The sequence below is a fragment of the Dermacentor silvarum genome, chromosome 4 (genome assembly GCF_013339745.2).
Source record: "Dermacentor silvarum isolate Dsil-2018 chromosome 4, BIME_Dsil_1.4, whole genome shotgun sequence".
Classification (NCBI taxonomy): Eukaryota; Metazoa; Arthropoda; class Arachnida; order Ixodida; family Ixodidae; genus Dermacentor; species Dermacentor silvarum.
In genome coordinates, this window is record NC_051157.2 from 205,716,233 (window position 1) to 205,740,926 (window position 24,694).

The following is a 24,694-nucleotide window of genomic DNA, read 5'->3' on the forward strand; positions in this document are numbered from 1 at the left end:
CGGTGACATGCACGCTATAACGTAAAGCTATTCCAAACTGTTTTTGTTCCAATCTTCTGACGTCAAATTTACGTAACCACCGACGCAAGCATCGCGCGGTTACCCGCAGCGTTGTCTGAAAACCCCAATCAAACACTCTCCTTGTTTATAGGAGGTCGCCTTTGTTTGCTTTCAAAACGAATAACATTCCCTGCGCAGAGAGGTGTTAGTTATCTAATTGGCTGACAAGAGGCGAGGAGCACGCTGTAGTGAAGAGGGTTTCGATGGGGCCGAGCCAGCACAGTGAAAATAGATAACAGCATGAAGACGGTGGTGCCGGCTTCTCCGATTGGTCCGCTTCGCCTTACTTAGCTTGCGGTGGCTGGTCGAAAATCGCGGCGGCATGCAACGGAAGGATAACAATGCCGCTAAAACGGATCCTCAGCAAGGAAGAGTTGGCAGAGCGATGTCGTATGCATGCCGAAAGGGCTCGGTAACGTTTTACAGCCACGCAGAAAGGTTTATCATGCGCAAATAAATACATGCTCACCGGCAGGTGCGAGTAGCAAGGGCCTGAGCGATCGGAGGGCAGCCACCTTCTATTCCTTTCGGCACGGGGAAGTCTGTGGCTATACAGAAAATGTTTCAGCTTTGTTCGGGACATTAATGTATTTCTTTTGCGTACACGTCACTTTGACGCGGTGAGCTTTCACGGTTTTGTGAGGTCGCGTGACAGACAGGCGAAGTGGGCGCAGCCTGAAAACATTGGACCAATAGCAGCAGAGTGTTAATGGTGAAAAGGCGTCAATCAGGAATAATTATTTTTCTTTTGCGTGGTTTACTCATGCATAATCAGTGGGAGGAAGGAAAATAAGAGGCGAAAGGCAGAGAGGTTAACCAGGTTAAGTCTCCGGTTGGCTACTCTGCACGGGGGGATGGGGTAAGGGCAGTAAAGATGAGAAAACCAGAGAAGATTAAAAAGGAAGAAAAAAAAAACAAAAAAGAAAAAAAAATGTGGTTGATCCCTCTTATATAGGAATCGGTATAGAACACGAAAGTGAAACGTGTCTTCACAGAAGTAGTGTAATGTTTATTGCACATTGATAGATAATGTCTATTGGTGTTTTGTGGCTAAAGCGCCCTTAGGCGTTGATGCACCCACGCTGACCCCTGGTGGCACGTCTCCTCCATCACGACTACCAACGTCGATGACCATGAGCAACCGTCGTGCATATGGAAGCTGCACTACGCTGCACACGCTAGCACAACGCGAAAGACGAAGCACGTAACTGACACACTAATACAACGCGCAAGACAAAGCACGTAACTGAATCGTCACCGAGTCAAATCAGCGCGTACAGCGCGTCGTAATTGCAGCCTCCGCGATCAACTTCAGAAACATTTTCAGAGCTAATTGCGGAGGCCACGCTCCGCTGTGCTGAGTACGGTGAACGCCACCTAGGTGGCGTTGGTAGTGCTTCTTGATGCCAGCGTCCCTTCGAATGCTGGCATCGAGGCGTCGTAGTGCTGAGACCACCGAAGCGTTCACTGTCGGTGCGCGTTAGTGTCATAATGCAGTACTTCTCTTTTCTGCTCGTAGGCGGCGGCACCGCCCCGAGCAAGAGCGCGGGTACACGGAGGAGTGTTAAGCCCAGACCACACGTACGCTTGCGGACGCGCGTAACTCGCGTCTACGCGCCTTGCGGTTGCCGCGCCTAGCGAGGAATGGCGGTTTGCATCCACAAATGCGCGCGACAGCGCGCGCTCACTGGCCTCACTCGTTTACACCTTGGCAGACCTAGGCTTCGTATTTCGTTGTTGACAGCTCTTCAAAATGCTTCGATATCTATTAACGTAATTGGTATCTTTTGGAGCTGTTAGATCAGCACAAAAAGTGAAGATGAACCACTTTCTTGCATGGTATAATTCTGCTTAACTGAGAGTTGAATGTACCGCGCCGTCGCTGCGTAGCCAGGCGCGCCGACGCGAGCACACGTCTGTCCGCACAATTCTATAGTTTTTCATGAAGTCCTGTTTCTTTCAAAAAGCGTACTAGCGCTTTTAAAGCAGTTCATAATCAGTGTGTACACGTTATGTCATATGGGGAGCTATCGCGGTTTTCGAGACGTCGCGTGACAGACAGGTGAAGTTGGGAGTGCCCGAAAATGTTTTGACCAATCGTGGTGGGCTGATTGTAGAATTGGGATCGAAATGTTTGGAATACCTTTACGTTATAGCGCCCCTGATGACAATGGAGCTTCATAACCTAGTTATCTCTATAATGTCTGAAGTTCGTTGCCTAGAAACATATCTACAGTTCTTCCAACGTACATTTGTATTCTTCAACCGCCGTGGTTGCTTAGTGGTTGTGGTGTTGGGCTGCTAAGCACGAGGTCGCGGGATCGAATCCCGGCCACGGCGGCCGCATTTCCTCGGGGGCGAAATGCGAAAACACCCGTGCACTTATATTTAGGTGCACGTTAAAGAACCCCAGGTGGCCCAAATTATTCCGGAGTCCCCCACTATGGCGTGCCTCGTAATGAGATCGTGGTTTTGGCACGCAAAACCCCATAACTAATTCTTTTTCTATCCTTGTACTCTGTACCCACTCCTGCAAAAACACTTTTCGACTGCAGTATGTTAAAATAAATACAATAGAAATGACATAAGCCATATTTTATGCTGTGCCTAGACAGGTGCAGAATAATTTATCGTTAGTAGAGACGTGAAAGGCGTATATGCTAGACGCAAGAGAAATACCCTAATTTCCAATCATAAGCGTGCACGAAGGGTCGGCCCGTCATAATAACAGCAGCTTGCGTTCATTCCGCCCGCGAAAGCGAGCAAATAGTGGAATGCGAACAAGACCAATCCGAGATTCGGGCGGGACACGTTATCGGACCCGGTTCATCCCAAATTATTTTATCGTCTGAACAAGTCGTGCCGGCCGGGATATATTGCAGTTATGAAAGCTCGTTCATGCTTTCTCTTTAAGAGGCCTCGGCGCGACAGCGTTGCGCAAAAGCCACGTCCTCTTTTTTCCGTTCGCTTCGTTCGCGGTGTCTTAAGAAAAGCTCGACCGCAAAAGTGGGAAGCGCGCGAAACAAGAGGGGGCGAAAGGAGGGACGATCGCTGCGGCGCTCCTCGGACTATATAGGCGGAATTGATAGCTTCCGAAGCGTCTCGCGTCACGCCATCCGCGCGCCATTATGTGCCACAGTCCTCTCATCGCGCAAAGTGGGGGAAGGCCGTCGAACGGGGCAGGGCGGGAATTTATCGCTGCTCGCGCGTGTTACGCCCAGTGCACGACGTGTCAGCCGGCCGAGGTATATAACGGGGACGAATGGGCCGCGCTCGTACTACCTACACTGCCGCTCGCGCGGGCCCCATCCGTGAGGCATGTCCCGCGTATTTGCGGCCCACGGACTCCGCCGCATTTCGATTGCCATTCCTCGCGGTACGCCGCGTAGATATCAACGTCCAATTGACGCCGCGAAATAGCTCGCTCCGCATAAACTACCCGTGGGAGGCCCAGACACGTGCGCAAGAATTTTTTTCCGCTTTCCGTTCATTGATTGATTGATTGATTTTTAGTTTACTCAGCTATCACTTATCTTATCGTCCGCGGTGCCGGTACCGTGGATTGGTCACGGAAAGATTATCGGTGTACACAGCCGTGCAGCGCTGGATCTCTTGTTCGAGGCACTCAACCGCGGTCCTCGCTCTGGTTGGAACGGCATGCACGTGTATTTCGTTGCATCGGGCGTATTTGGTGAAACGGAACAAGGACCGCGCGTGTGGTTTCCGCGAGAGCGCACTCCGTGAGTAACACGGGTTCCGATAAATGCGGCTCTGGGAGCAGCAGGTGCCGAGGTGTTAAACGACGCTCGTCTCGAGCGGAGGCGAGGAGGGCGCAGTCGTATTTCGGAGGGGAGACGATTCGAGGCTTCGCGGTCTGCTCGCATGACGAGGAGGCAGGGAAGGAAGGAAAGGAGGGCGAGGAGGAACCAACGCTGTCCTCCCGAGCGGCGACGGTCGCGCGCGGCTTTGACATTGTTATTTCGGGGAGGCTCCCCCGACGCGGCCGTCGCGCCTCAGTCACTGCTGAAGCAGGCGAGGCCCGCCCTTCTCTCCGACCGGCACGCTTCCTTGATATTCTTAGCGAGACCCATTCCCACGCTCTCCGCGCGGGCTGCTCGGCCTTGCCCCGGGCTTCCTTCGTAGAGTCGTCGAGCTTGGCCGAACCGGAACACAACGCGCGGAGTAACCACCTAACTCGTACGGACACTTGCGCAAGCAGCTAACGGGGCTGCTGGACCTGAAACCAAAGCGCGACCCACCAACGAAGTACGATATAGGCACGCACTACGAGACGGTTGATCTGGCACTTTCGTCTCTCGTTATTTGTGTGCCGCTTCGCGCATCGTTTCCAACGCGAACACTATCGTGATTCACCAACGTGTCTTCGACACGTTGCTTGCTCGCTGGCTGATAATGTTGGTCGAGGAGCGCGCGGCGGCAGAAAAAGTAATGCGACTGTCCAATGACTGCGTTTCAGTATCTTGATTCTTCCTTTGATTGTGTAGTTAGTCTCAGTAGTTAGCCAATCTCAGTGGACGGGTGTCGGCGCATTGTGCAGCCTCGGTACCGGAAGTTTTCCCGACTTCGGCGTTGCTAGCGGCCTGGCTCGCGCGATTTAGTGGGTGTCTACCTCTCCTCGTATGTCCCTCCTCCCCCACCAGCAACCTTCGGTCCTCCCTTTTCTTAATAAAAGAATTCATTCATTCATTCCCGTCAAATAAGTTGCGCTGTGTCTTGACCGTTGTCGATATATGCTGCGTGGGTATTTTAATAGAGAAGATTAACACTTATTGATGACTTATCCGGGGCGAGAACGGCATCCGACTGCCGCCAACGATCACTAAGTGAATGGATCCGAGTAAGGAAAGTCGAAGCATAAGTGATGTGGTAAAAGCTGACGACATTAAAAACGATGACGCCGCTGTTTCGGCCACTTTTCAAGCAGAATGGTTCCTTCTTTCAATATGCGTTTGCGGCCCTGGTGTATTCGTCCTCGGCGTCTTCTTTATGTCGCCGCGTCGTGAGAGCGGCGGATGCTGGGACATATCTGGCGCATTGTCGTGTGCGCATTGTCATCAGTCGAGTTGGCGGCAAAGGAGACGCGGTCGTGCACAGAAACGATACGCTCGTCGGTTCCTCCCAGTTCGCGGTTCTATGCCCTCCGCGATTTGACGATGACGACTCAATAAGTGGGCAGACGGAGACGATGGGCCCTCCTGGCCGCCATCTGCATTGCGATTCCGGGGCGTCTTCACTTCTATCTCCACACGCGTTTGTCCCAGTCACGAAGCGGGTTCAAAGTCCTCCACGTTGCACTTACGGCCGGGCCGCGTCATCTATGACGGGTGATTTTCTGGTCGGTCGTGCGTCTGTCTGTTCATGCCCCACACAGCGTCTTTGAAACTCAAGCGACACAGACGCGCCGATCGAGTGAGGAGACGACGTGCTCGCAACGAGCTGCGCGGCGCGCTGACGTCAGTTAGTTTATTCAACCAAATGTCACGTGATAAATAAGTGGTCAGGTGCGATGAAGAAAATATGCCTTTTACGGCAACATGGCTAGCCTGATCACCCAAATAAACAGGAAGAACCACGGGCGGAAACCAATGCTACAGAATAAACGCCTTTCACAGTATATGATAACCAAAACTATAACATATAATACGGAAACCAACTACACCGTCAAAAACTGCAGCACAGTCAGCGAGCGCGTCTTCAATGCGGCAGTTTTTACGAAACACGCAAATTCTCGATGGTTAATTTTCACGTCGTGCGAGCACTTGGAAGACTGAAATGCAAAGTTTGAGTGCGATAATTCGTGCGGCGGCATGGTACATACAAACCTCCTAAATCCTTCTAAGCGTCAACGTGATAATGTCTCTCAGGGTCACAGGAACGCCTCTCTATACCGACGCAACTATAGGCCCGAATTCACGAAGATTTTCGTACGTAAGCGCTCTTTGCTATTCGTTGGCCGTCTTCTCTAATAATATGTACTGCATCATGATTGCGCAAGATTTTTTCATGAATACAGGCTCTGTTCTTCCCCGCTTTGCCCTGCAAGCGTGTAGAATGCAGCCCTTCGCCGGGGTCGCAACGTCATCTTCAACGTGATAGCGTTAAGGGCCCCGCGTCGCAGAAAATACGGCGTCGGCGCACTTATCCGCGAGCGAAAATTTCCGTATATATTTAAGTATATATGCCACGCCTTGCTATACGACGTGCGGTATATGCGCGTTATATTGCCACACCATTCCATCACTAAAGTATCTAATACATTGACTTACATTCTTGACGCAGGTGACAACGACAGCGCATTCCTTTCATGACAAATCTTCACAGACTGGAATATTAAAAGTGCGAAACAATAACATCAAAGTGAAAATGATGCAAGTTTTTGGCGAGGCTGCGTAGTACCTCAGGGATCGGCCCACGCAAAAGGCCGCATTTCTACCATGAAGCTCGCCTTCGTGCATAGCGTTCGCCGCCAGCGTTTCGCGGTAAACATTACGGTTACATAACCGGCAGTTGCCGGGAAGCGTGAGAAGCAGTCAAGGATCTTTCAATGATATCGCGTTCCACTCCTAAAGGCGAAGCTTAAACGTCCTCCAAGCTTTTGTTTTCTTCCTCGCTGCGAGCCTTCGAATCTACACTGCTCTACTGAGTATTCAAACCTGACAGTGTTGGTTAGCGACGCAGCATTGGGCGTCCCGCCGCAAGCAGTTGCGCCAACAGTTGAGAATTACGGAATAGCAGCAATGGTTGAAAATCCCGTTAGAGAGCTGTTCTTTGAGACCGCCGTTTTCCTTTGCGGCTTTCGCGCGCACTCGCCAATTGCGAGTTCGATTTACTTTGACGCAGGTGGTTGGCGGTCCGGCTAGATCAGCCAGGTTGTTCGGGGTTATTTGACTGTGCTCGACACTCTTGCGAGGCTAATGCGGACTGGTCGGCTCGTCGGTGTGCAGCCCCCGTAACGAGTAGCGGAACACTGGACGCTGAATATAGACTCGCTTTGGATACGGCAGAGGCTGCGAGAAACTACAGGTGCCCAAAAGGCACGAAAGCGGCGTCGCAGCAGCAATGTAATTCTGTAAGCCGCACGCTGGCATGAACGTATACTGGAGCCAAAGAGTACCGAGTAGGGTTGGTGTACGCACAAGTGGAGGGGTTTCTTGCTATCTGGAATTTTTATTGCGATAGCAGTTACATGGACACTCCAAAGCAGATTTCTGTCGTCGGCGTCAGCGTCACCGTCGCCGTGAAGTTCCGTATGATGTCAACGGTGATGAAATTGTCGCCGCGCTGCGGACGCTGTATGTGCGAGTGAAAGGGGGCGAGGGACGCGCGCTTTCACGGGGAGCGAACGCGCGTCGCAGAGCAAACGCGCGTTCTGCGCCGTGCTCCCTGAAGGGCTGCAGAATTAAGCGTCTCTTTGCTCCTTTCCATATATAGAGAGCAAACGTAACTTTTTCCGTCGCGCGAAAGGCTGTGGGAGGACGGGAGGGAGCGAGGGAGGAGGCGACGTTTAGCTGCGGCACCAAATACGTATTAACGCCGACGGCGTCGACAACAGTTCTGCGCGCTGCTCGTGCTGCTGCATGTCGAAGTTTATACAGCTGATAAAACTACTATCCTTACGCCGTATAGCTATCTACTAATTTGCTAGTGCAATTGGTGCTTCGCCTTTCGGGTGAAACTGCGACAAATTTTTTGCTTCGCTTCAAATACCTCACGAGAAGTTCAATGAGAGCGGCCTGCGAGCTACTCGGAAAGCCGGTGTTTGCTGCTGAGGGACACCGATCCACAAAGTCGGACCGGTAGAGGTCAGCGTTGCTTTGTGTCGCCTTTCTGCTCGTTTTGTATTTTCTTTCTTGTTGCGCTTTTCCAAATGTGTACGGAGTACGTGGTTGCACTAACGTTAGTGCACAGGACGACGTGTATACGTACAAAGGTGATCGCCAGACTTCAAGTGGTTCATTCGTCAGCTGGAGTATACGCGTAAATCTGTATTCACACGACAGACCCAATTCTGCGAACGAGCATGACGCTGCTGAGCGGCAGCGAATTGCGGCTCCAGCAGCTTTTCTCATTTGTCCTTGTGCTTAGCATGATTGGCCGGCACTGAGTCACGTGTCGGTCGTCCGAGGAATTCAGCCCGTTGTGTGACTCCAGTCGTGGAGGCGGGATGTACACATTTGTTTACGCCATTGGTTTTTGCCATTTATGACGAGTGGCGGCTAAAAAAAAGCAACGGACATTAAATTTCAGATAAATTAAGCCTCGTGCGTAATAAGGTGTTTTCATTTCACTTAAATGAACTGCGTATTGCTAGAGACGACCACTTTTCTGAAGGCACTCTGTCACAGACCCCGGTGAACGAGGCGCAGACGCCGGACTAAATTCCAAAGCCGACTTATCAGCTTCCGAAAATAATCCCACGAAAGCAAGGACAATTAAGAGTGGGCCCTCTGGTGCGCCAGCGAACGCCGGTTGCTGTCCAAAGACCGAGTCAGAGCCCAGAGTTGTCAAAACACAACAAAATATATTCTTCACACAAGGCAGTTGCACACACGCTTGCACACTTAGGCTAGACACAACACAATACAAATCAGATGGGTATTAACAAACACAAGAAAATAATTCACGACAAGCACTGAGAGTCCAACACGTAAAACACAAAATAAAAAGGAACACTAAGTGTCCAATCGTATTCACCAGTGTTGGTCTTGGAAGTCAGACGATCTCGGCGTAACTTGGGGGCAAATCTCGAAGAAGGAACTTCTTCCGGAAATGCAGGCGCTCGAAGAAACCGTCGACTAGCTTGCCGGGGAATCCCCTTTTCCCGCAGACGCTTGGTCTTCACGTTACATCACTTCACGGTGCGGACTCAACTCCTGAATTCCTGAATTCCGCCATCCGATTCTCGCACGGCGGTTATATAGCTTCCACAGGCGTTCTCGAACCTTCCTATCGGTGTCGTGATCTCGTAGCATGGCCAAAGCTTGGGAATCTTCTACTCTTTTCTCGTACCTTCGACCGCCACCATCGGAGCATTCTCGAGGGGGGGGGGGGGGGGGGTGATGACTCATCTTGTTGGTGTACGCTCACGCGGTAGTAATGGCTGTCGACTCGCCGGGTGAGAAGGTGTCTCGGCGCGCGTGTGTGTTCTCTCTCTCTCCCTCCGGTTAACGTCGCTCCATCGAGTCTCTTCCAGACGTTTCGGCGCCGTTGTTAGCGTTGTTGCTTGAGGCGTATGCGCTCTCCCCCCTCTGTTGAAGTTGCCGCGGGGCCGGCGTGTTCTTTCGCTGGCTTGCGCGACACTCGGCGTGCGCTTGAATTACGCGCTCTTTTGTGACACTGCCCCCCACTTTAAGAATATTATGCAATAATATTCAAGAAAACACAAAAGAAGCGCGCACAAGAGTCCACTACACACGAGTCCGTAAGTCCATAAATCAGTCCACCACAAATCACACATCACTCGCGATACATCGAATGCAAACACAAGTCACACAAGTACACTTGGACTAGCACAATAGCACATCCCTCTCATAACTAGTACACTTATATTACACAATAATACATCTCTCGCGTAATGATTACACTTGTACTATACAATAATACATATCTCGCGTAACAAGGCAATCATAAGAAATATAACATGTGCAAAAAAGTATACAAAACTATGACATGTTAGTTTACAGAACATAAACAAACACTATGACCATGATACATAAATAAACACTCGGTGCACTCAATCAAAACACTTTGCACCACGGATAATCGTCAACCGGTTCTTAAATTTAAATTTCCTGTCCTTGGTTTTTCGATGGTGGTGTTTGGCGTGCTTATGACTCCCGGTCGGTTTATTTTCGGAATTGGGCGTGGAAAGGAGCTGGAAAGGCTTTGCCTGAACCTTTGCTTGAGCTCGGGTGACAGCCGCCGCGGTGTTCTCGTCAGATGTTGATGGTTTTCCGCGTGGCTCTTCAATCGTCGATGTTTCGATCTTCAACTCTTCTTCCAAAGGTTTCGGATCGTCTGGGGCGCGAACTCCCTCGACGTTTCCTATGATTAGGTCGTACAGTGGGCTGTCCATGCAAAGCGCAGTGGCATTCCCACTGTAGTAGGGGGTATCGACCTCAATTTTGGCTTCGGCAAGCTTCCTAGCCGTACCATCGACTAGGTAAACCAAACTGGTTTCGCCCGTGAGCTCTTCGTCTTTGACTAAGTCCCTTCGCACGATCACTGTGCTGGTGCCGGTATCTCGTAACACCGTGATTTGTTTGTCTGCCAATTTTCCGGCAAGTACGGGCATTCCCTTATCGGGAAATTCGGGGCGTTGGGTCATCACCACATTAACAACCGGAATTCTTTTTCCGTCTCGAAGTTCTACAAAGCCGTCGTTTATGTCTTCTTCTTGATGTTTTGGCGGGGCATACACACAGGATGCTTGGGGAGTTTCCTTCACTCCGTTGCGACATGAATCGGCTTTGTGCCCCGTTCGCCCACATTTAAAACATTTAACCACATTGGTGCGTGTAAAGTTGGTGCGACAACTGCTAGCATGATGGCCCAGTCGGTTACAAAGATAACACCTCGGAACAGGCTTCGGAGGGTTTGTCCTTTCATCGGATGCCGGTTTTTTGCATCCTCTGGCTCCTCTTTTCTGATCTTGGAGAGATTGGTGCCTCCCTGTGCTTCCAAAAATTGATCTGCCAATTCCAACATATCTTGAAGCGATTTAGCTTTCCTTTCTTTCAGATAGAGTGACAGGCTCGGGTGGCAACTGATGAGGAACTGCTCCTTGATCAGAAGCTCTCTAAGCGCACCGTACTCCTGTGCAGTCTCTGAAAGTTCGGTCCACCTATCAAAATAGTGACTGAGCCGCGCGGCAAATTGCGTGGCAGTCTCGCCATCGGCTGGCTTTCCAGTCCTAAACTTATCTCGGAAGTCTTCTACGGTGAACCTAAATCTTTTCAGTAAAGCAGCTTTCACCCTTCCATAATTAGAGGCATCGGTTGGCGTCGGCCTACCGTACACACTAAGTGCTTCACCGCTCAAACACGTACTCAATGCAGTGGCCCATTGATCCTCTGGCCAATTCTGGCTTTTAGCAACGGTCTCAAATCTATGCAAATAGGCATCCAGATCATCTTTTCTTTCATCGAATGCCACAAGCAGTTTGCTTGGGTTCAGACGGAAGCTAGTTTCTTCCCTTTCAGTGCTATCGACTCTTGCCTGGGCGGGAGCGTCTTTACGCTGCTGCAATCGAAGTCGTTCGAATTCTAACTCATGCTGTCTCTGTTTTTCTCTCTCAGCTATTTCAGCTTCCCTTTCTTCTCTGATCTGTCGCTCCTTTGCTTCTCTTTCCTCTCTTATCTGTCGCTCCTTTGCTTCTCTTTCCTCTTTGGCCCGTTCGGCCGCTAGCTTCTCTCTTTCTACAGCTTCTTTTTCCTTCTGACTAACCCACTTCCGTAGTTCCGCTCCGGAAAGACCCATCTTCTCACCAAGGGCAACTAATTTCTCTAGATCCATAATGCCCTTCAAAGATCTAGCCGCGTGCAAAAATTATCTGTCTAGATTTCAACAATCGAACCGCTCTCTGCACACAAATTAGCAAAACGTGGTGCAACACTCAAAATCGTTTACAATAGCAATGTAAACGACCCTAGGCTCTTTCTCCCTACTATGGACACACAATTTGCACCAGAAAGGTCCTGTCGCGGACGCCAGAAATATTGTCACAGACCCCGGTGAACGAGGCGCAGACGCCGGATCAAATTCCAAAGCCGACTTATCAGCTTCCGAAAATAATCCCACGAAAGCAAGAACAATTAAGAGTGGGCCCTCTGGTGCGCCAGCGAACGCCGGTTGCTGTCCAAAGACCGAGTCAGAGCCCAGAGTTGTCAAAACACAACAAAATATATTCTTCACTCAAGGCAGTTACACACACACTTGCACACTTAGGCTAGACACAACACAATACAAATCAGATGGGTATTAACAAACACAAGAAAATAATTCACGACAAGCACTGAGAGTCCAACACGTAAAACACAAAATAAAAAGGAACACTAAGTGTCCAATCGTATTCACCAGTGTTGGTCTTGGAAGTCAGACGGTCTCGGCGTAACTTGGGGGCAAATCTCGAAGAAGGAACTTCTTCCGGAAATGCAGACGCTCGAAGAAACCGTCGACTGGCTTGCCGGGGAATCCCCTTTTCCCGCAGACGCTTGGTCTTCACGTTACATTACTTCACGGTGCGGACTCAACTCCTGAATTCCTGAATTCCTCCATCCGATTCTCGCACGGCGGTTATATAGCTTCCACAGGCGTTCTCGAACCTTCCTATCGGTGTCGTGATCTCGTAGCATGGCCAAAGCTTGGGAAGCTTCTACTCTTTTCTCGTACCTTCGACCGCCACCATCGGAGCATTCTCGAGGGGGAGGGGGGGGTGATGACTCATCCTGTTGGTGTACGCTCACGCGGTAGTAATGGCTGTCGACTCGCCGGGTGAGAAGGTGTCTCGGCGCGCGCAGTGTTCTCTCTCTCTCCCTCCGGTTAACGTCGCTCCGTCGAGTCTCTTCCAGACGTTTCGGCGCCGTTAGCGTTGTTGCTTGAGGCGTATGCGCTCTCCCCCCTCTGTTGAAGTTGCCGCAGGGCCGGCGTGTTCTTTCGCTGGCTTGCGCGACACTCGGCGTGCGCTTGAATTACGCGCTCTTTTGTGACACACTCCCATGTTTAACGAAAGGTTCGACGTCCTGCTTTCTGACAGTAATGGCGAACAAAATATTTCTTCTACTTTCTCGTAATATTTGCGTATAACTTGAGCCGTTGATTCCATACTTTTTATGCGAAAGCACAACACGATTGACTGCACATTAAATAAATATTTAAGTATTGTTTACTTACGACAAGTTATCAGAAAATCCACAACTCAACATCCTGCACCTCTTCTTTCTTGCTAGGCAGTATGAAGCTCCATGGAATGACGTTGTGTAAGTTTGAAACCTTTATAAGCCGTCCATCATAATTCGCGCCTGAAAGGCTTAACGCGTGAGTGAGTGTTCAGCTTCAGCACACATTACAGAAAAGCATCAAAGAGCTGGAATTCGTTGCCCGAAATATTCACAGACATGTCAGTAATGCGTTTTGCTTCTATTTTCTTGATATAAAATGCTGCCAACAGGTCTCTTGGTTTCGGGCTTTTACTTCTACCTAACTTCCTAACCTCACGAAGCGAGTCGGGCGTTTGCGAGCAGCGCGAAGGGCAAGCAATGCTGTCCGCTAAGCACCATCGCTCAGAGCACTTTAAAAGGTTGCCTGCGAGGCATTGTACGCCACGCGACCACCCACGAATCGGGACATAATTAGGCCGCCCCATTGCGTCAGTGCTCATGTCGTCGACCGAGAGAAGCGCATTCTAACACACGACGGCGTCAATATACCCTGGTCGTGTGTTTCATTAGGAATGCCCGCTCTTCAAATTTGCGCGAATAAAAGCGAAATTGCAGCGACAGAGAACAGGCATGCACTTTATTGTGGGTTGGTAAAAGCAATTACCGCGCATGAACAGCCACTAGCGGTTTTTTTTTTCCTCGCAAAAGCGTTTAGAATGCGTGCCTTTAAAATTTGGAGGACGGTTAAGCTTCGCCTTTAAATGTGAAACGGGATAGCTTTAAAAGATCCCGACTGCTTCTCACGCTTCCCGGCAACTGCAGCTTATGTAACCGTAATGTTTACCTGGAAACGCTGGCGGCGAACGCTATGTACGAAGGCGAGCTTTCTGGTAGAAACGCGGCCTCTTGTGTGGGCCGATCCTTTGTTAATGTTTCGCTCTTTTAATATTTCAGTCTGAGAAGATTTACCATGAAAGAGATGCGCTGTCTGTGTTTTGTTTCACGGCATTTGTCTGTGGGCTGTCATTCTCAAAATTCTGAGGAATAACCTTGTAAAGATGTAAGACAAGATATGAGCAACTTTAGTCATTTATATGTATCTACAGAAATAAATAAACCGTTCATTCAAAAAGAACTTTAGTGCTGTATAGAATATTTTTCGCTCATGGGAAGCCTACGCCGGCTACGACGCCAACACCAGATTTTCTGCGACACGGGGCCCTTAACGTTATCGCATTAAAAACTAGATTGTCGGGAACGCGTATTCTTAAATCACTTTTTTTGTATCCCACAAATAGCCCACAATAAGCCGACAATAAGTGGGCTTTTCGTCTCAACTTTTGAAAACGAAAGGCGCTGGTTTTCGGCCAGTCTGATATTTCGTTCCCTTAAATTGATTTGAAATAAGCCTGATTCACATTCGCTCATTTTAATGAAGCGGCCAGCATTACTGATGTTAGGACAACCCCTGACTTGCCAACTTTTGTATTCCATCGCAAGGTGCATCGCTTGAGGCTTTTCCTCAACATTTTTCATGATACCCAACACCAAAATGAGCTTATGTCGTAGCTGTGTTTCATTCCGACTGATTTCTTTTATTTGAGTTTTTCGATCTCTAATGTGTTCATTATAATCTATCGCCGACTCCTGCCTAAAATCTGGAATTCAGACGCAATATTCTTCTTAATAAATAAATAAAATTTATATCTTGTTCAAAGGTTTGTGGCACCTTTGTGTAGAAGTAATATTTTTTTTTTCAATCACTCATACAGACGGCACATTCCGCCATCAACGATAATCATATTATCGTGAAACAGCTAAAATTCTGGGGCATTACGTGCCAAAATATGATTTTGAGCCATTGGTCATAAGACAGTGCAGGGACTGGTGCGGTAGGTCGGGCGACGAAGACAGCGTAGAAGTGGCCGGAGTCACGCGAGAGCCTTGCATGCGTCGCGGCTGCTCGTGGTTGTTGTAACTTTGTATACCGGGGGTCCCACGTACTTTGAGCCAAACTTTAAAAATATGCGAATGCCACGTAGCTGGACAGAACCAAGGTAATGTCTTTTGGCGTCGTTTGGAGATACTCAGATTGTTTTTTTAATTACGCCTAATTAGATGATTATTCCTATTTAATTAATCAACTTCTCAAGTATTACAGTCAGATGAAAAGTATCATTGAGAAGATTGTACAGCAACATGAGAAACCTCCGATACAGATTTCTGTTGCTCATTGCGTGCTACATCAAAGTGCTTTTCCGAGCGTGAAAGATGCCCGCGAATAACGCAAACTGCCTCGAGCGGCCAGTTGCACAGCAGTTTTGCGTGTATTCGCGGGCATCTTTCCTGTGCCCGCGAATACACCTGTATTTATATACACACCTATCACCTATATACACCTATCATCCTATATTTCCGTCGGTCGTCGGAGTTTTGCCCCGGGTTCAATTTACCTGAGCGTGCTCGTGCGCCCTTTCCTAGTGCTCACTCGACTTTGTTAAAGCCCCGATGGGTGCGTGATATATTGGACCAATGATTACCGGTGGCGGGCAGCGTCTTGCAGCGGCGGCGCGCCATCGCGCGCGAGCACGAACGCAGCCGCGTTCTGTGCCCAAAAAGAAAAGGACCGGGGCTAACTGTGGGCAGCAGCCACGTTGGCATACGGCCGCCGCTAATCCGCCGAGAGGCAGCAGCAGAGCCGCCGCTTCTTCTTCGCCCAAGCGTGCTCTCAGATCGGCGACTGCGGGGCCTTTCCCCTCGGGGCCAAGATGAAAGTCGTGTTCGCGCGTCTCTCCTCCCCGTGCCTCTTCGGATAGCGGCGGCAGAGGCAGAACCGCGAAGCGATCCCGCCGCTTGGGTTTGCTGTGTCTATAGGGCGACACGGGACGCTGTGTAAACACACTCGCCGGCTCGGCCAGCGCGACACTCTCCGCAGTGGCGGCATCTATCCCTCACTGACGTCACGTGCTCGTCTGCTTCTGCCGTCTGCTCAGCGCGCGGCGGGATCTAGTATACGTCGTACGCCAGCTAATGTAGTACCTTCGACAACGAGTCTACGAAACAAGGGACACTTATATTTATGGACTATTTTGCATCCTTGGATGGCTGCGACCGGAGTTCACGCTTCGCGGTTACTTCGAGGCGGCGATATCAATGACGCTTTACAAAGTTCTTACGAAGACTTCTTACAAAAGACTAAAGCCCAGTAAATTTAAGATAGTGTAGATATAGGGGAACCTCCGTGCAAAATTTGACGTTTGCGATACGAGCGAGAACGCCACGATACGCTCGCAAATATACTCGCTTTGGATACTGAAGATGAAAATAAATAAATAAATAAATAAATAAATAAATAATAAATAAATTAATAAATAATAAATAAATAAACGACCCCATTGTCGCTTACCGGAAGTGACGCGTGACCTCGAACGCGCGGCTTTTCGACTTGATCTCCGAGGTTAGCCCAGACCACACTTACGTTTGCTACTGATGGTGCTTCAAAATGCGAAATCTCAATTTGGCTACTATCCGTCAATCAAGTTGGTGCAGGACAAAGCCTGGCCGGGCACAAAGCAAATGTTGCGCTATACGCACTACAGTTGTGCATAGCTACGTCTCCTGCGTAGCGTAGATACCGCGGCCGAGCCCTCTCGCCGTCGAGATGCTCGGACAACCGCGTGCTCTGATTGGTCATTGTGGGTGACGTAGGCGCGTGGCGACGCGAGTCAGAACCTAACGCCCGGCGCTCCGCGGCTGACCTCGACGCTCTGAAAAATCGCGGAGGCGGCGTGCCGCGACTTACGTCATAGCGTCAAACACCAGGTGCACACGTCGTCTGCTTAGGTGCTGTTAAAATTCTGCTACCAAGAAAAGTATGCAATTACCAGTTTTGCGGCTTATACTACTCATATATAACAACTCTTGAAAGCGATCGTCTTACGCTAAAGACGGGCGGATAGACGCAAAAACAGTTTTCTCGTTGGGTAACCATAGAAATGCTTACGGATTTGAAAGATAACAAAAAAAGCATAGCGCCAGGTGAACTGAAGCTCACTAATGTGGCCATTTTAGAAAACTCAGGAAGACTCGAAAGGGACAGCTGAGCTATAACACATTCAGCTGGTACAACAGAGCACGAGACGTAGTATTTTGGCTCTCAACTGGGTTTCTGTTACAATCAAGCGATGTTATCGCACACAAACACACACACACACGCAATAAAAAAAGAAACAGCAGTCCTATTGTGTAAATGAAGTAGTTGAGTTTACGACTTGTTATTTCTCTTCTTCGCGTAACGTGCTTAACATATTTAGTGCCGCTGATACGTTACTGGTCACCTACTTTGAACAAGCTCCACTGGTGTTTTAAATAAGTACCTTAGGCAGCTGTTGCTGCGTGCGCAGTCACTCGTCAAAAGTTTTTTTTGAGTTATCGTTCCCCAGAGGAACGCGTGGCATGATCCCGCGTCCAAGGGGCGAGCGTTAACCCTGATGCGTGTGAGTACTATAGCCGCCGCAGTGAACGAGCGGCGACTGCTACCTCGGTGCGAAATGCCATGCGTGAAGAGAGGCGGCAGGGATCTGTGACAATGACCCACTTCAGGAACTGTGGGTTCTCTTCTCACGTCACGTTGAGTTCCTAATGTCACCGCTACGTTTTTAACACACAATTGTTTCTTTGCCGATGCATTCGCCTAACTCCATGTCATTAGATATAATAAACTTTCTGTCACTGCCTGAACATGAGTGAACCAAACAGAAAGGTTTTAAATTGAGAGAAAAATAAATAGAGAGAGAGAAAGGCTGTTTTTCTAGCGCGTATGATTTCATTTGCTTTTGTGGCTGGGTAATTGACTAAGCTTTGTCAGCAATTTGATCCTTCCTCTTTCTCCCCTGAATTTCTTTTCTCTGAATTTTCTCCGTGTGCAAATTGCTCCGGAAACGCTGGTATCGTGCACGTTTAGATTGATACGCTCGGACTACCGCAATCGGCTCTGGAAGTTCTTATCGAGAGCCCAGCTTTTCTGGTCCCCAATTTTTCCGGTCACCAACTTTTCATTGCTTTCTACACTGCGAATAGTTGATTTGAGCTTGGAAGCTTACACTGTAAAAAACAGCCGTCACTTTACCGGTCACGTTATCATTTTTGATAAGCCATTTTGACAAGCTAGAAGATGCTTCTATCGTCGGGAACAAAGAGAGATGAAGAAAGTCACGATTGCCACGGGGGGGAAGAAAGAAAGAAATTGCTCGAGATAATGACGTGATTCGACTGGCTGCCTTGAGCAGTACACAGTGCTGTACGCCTTACGAAGTGACGACCTGCCGTCATTTTGACGATTAAATGCTTGGAAATGGAGCTACCAAGATATTTCCCGTCATTTACTGCCGTACTTTTTACAGTGTAGCTGAGTATGTCGGTTCGTTCGTGCCTCCACGCTCATGCTCGTGACGTCAGTGGCCCGCTGCTCGAGTTGTGGGGAGAGCGGATGGGTGCCCGCGAGGTCTGTGTGAGATAAAGTGAGCTCTGCGAACTTGTGAGCCAGATGATGATGCATGTGCGTAAACTGGAAAAGAAACTGCAGCGGTTAGGAGCTAGCTCGTTTATGAATTTGGAAACTGACGGAACGTGTCCGCCCGGCGGACCTTATTATACAAGATTGCGGAAGTTTCTTGGCGAAGCTCGCACGTCTCGATGGCTTCCTCTACCTGGCCGGTGACTACGTCCTTATAGTCTGCAAACGCAACGTGAGTTTGAGACTTATTCCCAGTGTTTTAGTTTAGCGAATCAAAGATGTTTCTTTCGTCCATACTAGGCGTGCCTCAGTTAGGTGTTGGTTCAGCCATTTCACCTGAGCCTGGTTCACGATGTACTGATGTACTGCAACCCTAGGTTGAACGTAGAAAGAGAGAGAGAATGAAAAAAAAGGGAAAAGAGAATGAAAGAAAAAGACCACGGGCTCAGAGGATAAGGACTGATAGAGACGACAAACAGTGCGTCTACCTATCCCATTTGCCTTGTCGCATCTCCGTCTCTCTCTATACTTTGACTTCGAAACACACGTGAAAGGCGCTGACCTCTCCCGTGGCGCAGGTCCCTGCCCAAGCTGAGCAGCGAGGATGCAACGGGCGGCTGCGAAGCGGGGCTGTCGGGCGGCGGCGGTGGGCTCGTGTCGCCCCCAGGTGGCGGCAACTTCGAGCCCATCCCGCACGAGCACGACCTCTGCGAGCGGGTGGTGATCAACGTGAGCGGGCTGCGGTTCGAGACGCAGCTGCGCACCCTGCACCAGTTCCCGGACACCCTGCTGGGGGACCCGGGACGCAGGCTGCGCTACTTCGACCCGCTGCGCAACGAGTACTTCTTCGACCGCAACAGGCCCAGCTTCGACGCCATCCTTTACTACTACCAGGCACGTACGCTTCACAGAAAAAAAGCCCGCAGCGGCGTCAAAAACAAACAAAAAGCGCGACTTCGTAAGGCTTCTTCGACGCCTTGCGGCGGTGCCCTCACATACACCTTGGAATGACTACCGCTTGTAGCTCCATTCCTATGCACGTTAGGAGTGGCTCAAAGTGATTTCGGCGCGAGTTCTTTGATAGGATTACCGGTGCAGCTTTGGCAGACGCTGAAAAATGGAGCGAGGGGGTCATAAGCGAACAGGATAGAAGCCTGGGACAGTTGGCTTTGACTCGGTTATAGCTTCGGTAATTTTCTTACGCGTTCCTTTCATTCATGTCTGTCGCGCTCCTTTACCATTCCTAATGTCAAAAACGAGCCTTTCAAACAGTATCAAGCTCGCCGAATCCGGACTTCGTCGTAGTCCACATTACTCCACATGTGACTACGAGAGAGCAAAAAGTCGCAGGTGCAACTGTCAATAAGGCATGCCAAAAGGACTCCCACCAAATGTCAACTCATTCAAGTTGCTATTTGTAGGAGTAATTAGGCGTCTACGTTAACGTATCCCACCATCCTAGCGCAGCACTAGATCTTCGTGTACTCATTCCTGCCACGCCGCTCTTGGCACGTCTGATTCTAACTAAAACGAAACGTCAGTACCTCTTCGACGTCGCAAGTGGGGATAATGTTGTTGGATACATATTAGACACCGAAAGTTGAGGTACATAAAAACTTGCTCGCGATCACGTGCTATTTGGTTTGAATGTCCTAAATTGTACTAATTCTGACCACAGCCAACAAAGTACGTCATTTCCTTTAGAAATTTCCTTGAAGGGCAAATTGCTGTTCCATACTGCAGAGAAGCATTAGGAGTATATTTTTTTGTCCTGCTGCTCACCGCAAATGTGTCAATTCCGTAGCAAATAATAACTGACAGTCGTTTTTCACTATTTGCGGGCATTAAAGCATAATACATTTAATGACAGTTATAAAGAAATAAAAAAAGTTTTAAAACATTTTTTTTTCGTTGCTCCGAGATGACTAAATCACCAGAGCAGGGCTTTGTACTGCGTAGGTCCTTGTAGTGATGTATCCCAGATAAAGAACAAGCCAACTTGTCTCTGCAAATATATTGTTGAGATATATATGCAAGTATGTTGTGATTAAATATAGCGAAGAACCACAATTCAGCTGAAATACCTTTTCTAAGGCAGATTTATGTTATTTATTTGCAAAGCTGCCAGTCTAAGTGAGACCAAAGCAGGTGGGCATTGTATTAGACAGTTTTACAAAAAGAAACATCTCCTGCTACATGGTGCAGTAAAAAATAAATAAAAAAGCAACTTTAAGTACTGCAAAAATCACCAATGACGATGTGAAATGTGATACTGTTGGTTACTATAACAACATCACCCAGTAACAAATATATTATTACTAGCATTTATTCCATTCCCATTTGTTTTAACAGATTGAAATCCTGTGCCTGTTTGTGCTTCGCTATTTTTTATTTTTCAGTATTATTTCGTGGTGGTTGCACACTGCGCATGATCGATAGGGCGTTGATTCTCTTTGCTTGGCAAACTGGTTATAATCCTTCCTCGTGGTTGTGCTCATTTAGTGTGCGCAGCATGCATGTTTTTGAAATGTTAATTTGAATTTGTGAGTGATCTTTGCTTTAAATGCCCTGTATAGAAGCTTGCTTTCTTTTCTTTTTTACGGAATAATATTTTTTCTCTTATAAGCACAATGTGCTTGATTGTGCACTGTTAACTTTATTATAATATTGATGTTTTGCTTGAAAAACTGTTTAGACCACATTTATTGCTTTAATGCTCCTCTGGTGGATGTGCTTCGATATTTCTTTTCTTTATTTTGTGTGTGTGTGTGTGTTTCTACAGAGCGCATGTTTGCAAAATGTCGATTCTTCTTTGTTGTGTTTTTTTTTGTTTGTTTGTTTTTTTTAACCTGATTGTCTCTTTGTAATGCCCACCTGCTATGCTCTCAACTGAGAGTGGCAGTATTGAAAATAAATAAATAAGTAAGTAACTAAATAAATAAATGCATAAATAAATAAATATAAATATAGCGAATAAGCGACCCATGTAAGGTTACAGATGTTATGCAGATAACAGATAAGAGCGCAGAAGTTACCACAGTTTGGGGCTTCAAGTGCAGAAATGTCTTGCGGAGGAAACAAGTATTACATTGAAGATATGTGGGGGTGTTAAGTGTGGGTGTGTTAGGTGTGTTAAGATGAGTTGGTTTAAACGGTAGTGTTGCAGGATGGCACTGTAGTGTGGTCTGAAAGCAAAATACGCGTGTACAGAAGCACATGTGTCCGAAGTCATTTGAAGTACGCTGTACTTCCTAAAAACGAGTGTGAACTACGCCAGCTAGATTACGAGCATATTGTTGCTGACAAAGGTCAATTTTATCTGCTACTAACTCTGCACATAAGCTCCGTGCTTGCGTGCGGCTTCCAGCTTAAATAAAATTTTGCCACATAACGATCTCATGCTTACACGGATGAGGCATTGTAACATTATCAACCTTTTCACTTAGTCATTAATAAAATGAATCTCATGTTTTACACAAACATGAAAGTTCGGGTTCTTTAACAATATTTTGCTAGAATACTGAAAACATCATAAACTAGTTAAATACAGTCAGGGCCATGATGTTGACGAAGGCAGCTGTGTTATTGTGGATGATCCCCCGAGCACTGTGCGTGAATCGAACCGCTATTTTAATGGTCCAGAAACATCTAGCGTTAGCGGACCTATATCATCCTACGCACAAGGCGACCGTCAGGCTCTACTTGTCGCTGAGCCAAGCACAGGTTATGCACTGCGAGAACCGCCGTGCAGGGCTCTCGTACGGCTGCAAGCGGTGGCTGCATATTTCCAACCGTAATCCTGCGCTTTCACGTGAAAACACGCCGGTACGGGAAAGCGCAACATATAGCCACAATGTCCTTAAAGGAGGATGTATTTCATGTTTGCACCCATTTCCACAGACGGTTTGAACTGGCCTTTTTTTACTTTTTTTCATGTTCTTGTAATGACTTCGCTAGCCTAGACCATATGCTCTGGTGTTGCCCCTCGTTGCGAGGCATGGAACAAATCAATGAGGACAAGTGGCTCTCCGCTATCAAGAGCCCCGATGCCGGGGCGCAACTATGGACTGTCCAGAGGGCCCATGATGCGGCGGTCGGGCATGGTCTGACTGTCCCAACGTGGGAGCTGAGAGCTGCCCGCAGCGCGCAGAGTCGCGTACCTCAGGACTTTCATTAAAGTTTTGCATCCATCCATCTATCCACGCTCTTGATAATTCATGGGGTTCAGTGACTCAACAGGCTATGAGAGGCGCCTGTGTGGTCGGATCCGCAATAATTTTGACCACCAGCGGTTGTTTAAAGTGCAGGCAAAAACGCGGTTCATGAGCGTCCCCGCATACCGCTCCATCGGAAGGCGCGCGTTTCTCTCCAAGCTGAACACTGTGCCAGAATGCTTAAACGCTTCCTTTCAAGTGAGCACGTATTGTTCAATGCAGCTGCTGTCTAGTTTCAGCGCGGTGTGTCTACCATATGGCTCTGTGTGTGGCCCCCCGCTCATGCAAAGGTATGCCGAGAAGTGATTGTTATTTGTCTATGTATAGGACGTGGAATGGCGTCCAGTTGTATTGTCGCGCTGGGTGCCCAGGCGCGCCGGTGTGACCGTGCATGTGCAACTCGCAGAGCGGCGGCCGGCTGCGGCGACCAGTGAACGTTCCGCTGGACGTGTTCGCCGAGGAGATCAAGTTCTACGAGTTGGGCGAGGGCACCTTCAACAAGTTCCGCGAGGACGAGGGCTTCATCAAGGAGGAGGAGCGTCCGCTCCCCGGCCGCGACCTGCAGCGGCGCGTGTGGCTGCTCTTCGAGTACCCGGAGAGCTCGCAGGCCGCGCGCGTGGTGGCCATCGTGTCCGTGGTGGTCATCCTGCTGTCCATCGTCATCTTCTGCCTGGAGACGCTGCCCGAGTTCAAGCACTACCGTATGTTCCCCGCCGGCAACAACATGACGCGCGTGGTCGAGGACGAAGTGCCCAAGCTGACCGAGCCGTTCTTCCTGATCGAGACGTGCTGCATCGTGTGGTTCACCTTCGAACTGTTCGTGCGTTTCTGCGCCTGCCCCTGCAAGCTGGCGTTCTTCAAGGACGTGATGAACAGCATCGACCTCGTCGCCATCATCCCGTACTTCATCACGCTGGGCACCGTGATCGCGCGAGAGCGCGAAGGGCCCGGGTTCCTGCCGCCGGACAAGAGCTCGAACCAGGCCATGAGCCTGGCCATACTGAGGGTCATCCGGCTGGTGCGCGTCTTCCGCATCTTCAAGCTGTCGCGCCACTCCAAGGGCCTGCAGATCCTGGGCCGCACGCTGCGCGCCTCCATGCGCGAGCTGGGCCTGCTCATATTCTTCCTCTTCATCGGAGTCATCCTCTTCTCGTCGGCCGTCTACTACGCAGAGGCCGACTCAGACCGATCCTACTTCAAGGTGCGCACTTCTTACTCGTCCTATCAAATTACTCGGGGATAATGTTGTTTCGCAGCATTAGCTCACTTATCATGCTCCGCGCGCGACCACTGATTGCGGGCAGCTACTCGCGGAACCGCATCCTAGTTGATCAGCGTGGTGAACTGTGCAACTCGGTTGCGCTTTTGCTGCGTGAAAGCTGGGGCCGTCAACATCGCGATCACAGCAGGAAAAAAATTTTTTTTCTCGAAAACGACTGCATTTAGGCCTATTTCATGGTAACTTCCGCACTGTAACTTTAGGCCTCTGCCTGGATGGCCTTTCGTAGGCGTCGCCAGTTACCCCTCTCTCGCGCCAAGGGAGCCGCCCATGATCCCGGATATTTTGTAATCTGACTAGTCCACCTAATTCTCTGTCACCTTCTACGAAGTTTCATTCTCTTCCATAGGTACCAATATTGTTAGTCTAACGAACCACCGGTCCTATTTTCTGCGCCTGAAACGGCCTGTCGAGCTCCACTTCGTTCTCTTAACCATTGATAAAGGAACTTAGTTCAATATTAGCCAGTCGCGTCAGATTCCTTCTCCGTACTGCTGTCTTTCTATGTAACAATAAGTTAGTGTAGTCAAGCGTAATAACACTGTAGGCTGTACAAATAGTGTGACTCGGTGATCACACGAGTACGAGGAGTGCTCCATCACTTCCGATAACTAGGAGCCCTTGGTCCTAAAGCCTGAGAGTTCTGGACCAAGAAAATCCTTATTTTCCAAGTTATACCCTTTCCTCTTCCCGCAACCGCTCCCTACGACCTTCCATGCACTTAACA

The 24,694-nt window shown here is 49.0% G+C and overlaps 1 protein-coding gene across 2 annotated transcripts in view; it reads left to right on the forward strand.

Annotated features, from left to right (window-relative positions):
- LOC119450905 (potassium voltage-gated channel protein Shaker) overlaps nt 1-24,694 on the forward strand; it is a 311,904-nt gene that overhangs the window by 236,025 nt on the left and 51,185 nt on the right. For both annotated transcript variants that reach the window (XM_037714376.2, XM_037714375.2), the window contains exons 2-3: nt 19,053-19,368; nt 23,095-23,889. In XM_037714376.2, the coding sequence (XP_037570304.1) occupies nt 19,053-19,368; nt 23,095-23,889 (1,111 nt within the window). The remainder of the gene's footprint in view (nt 1-19,052; nt 19,369-23,094; nt 23,890-24,694) is intronic.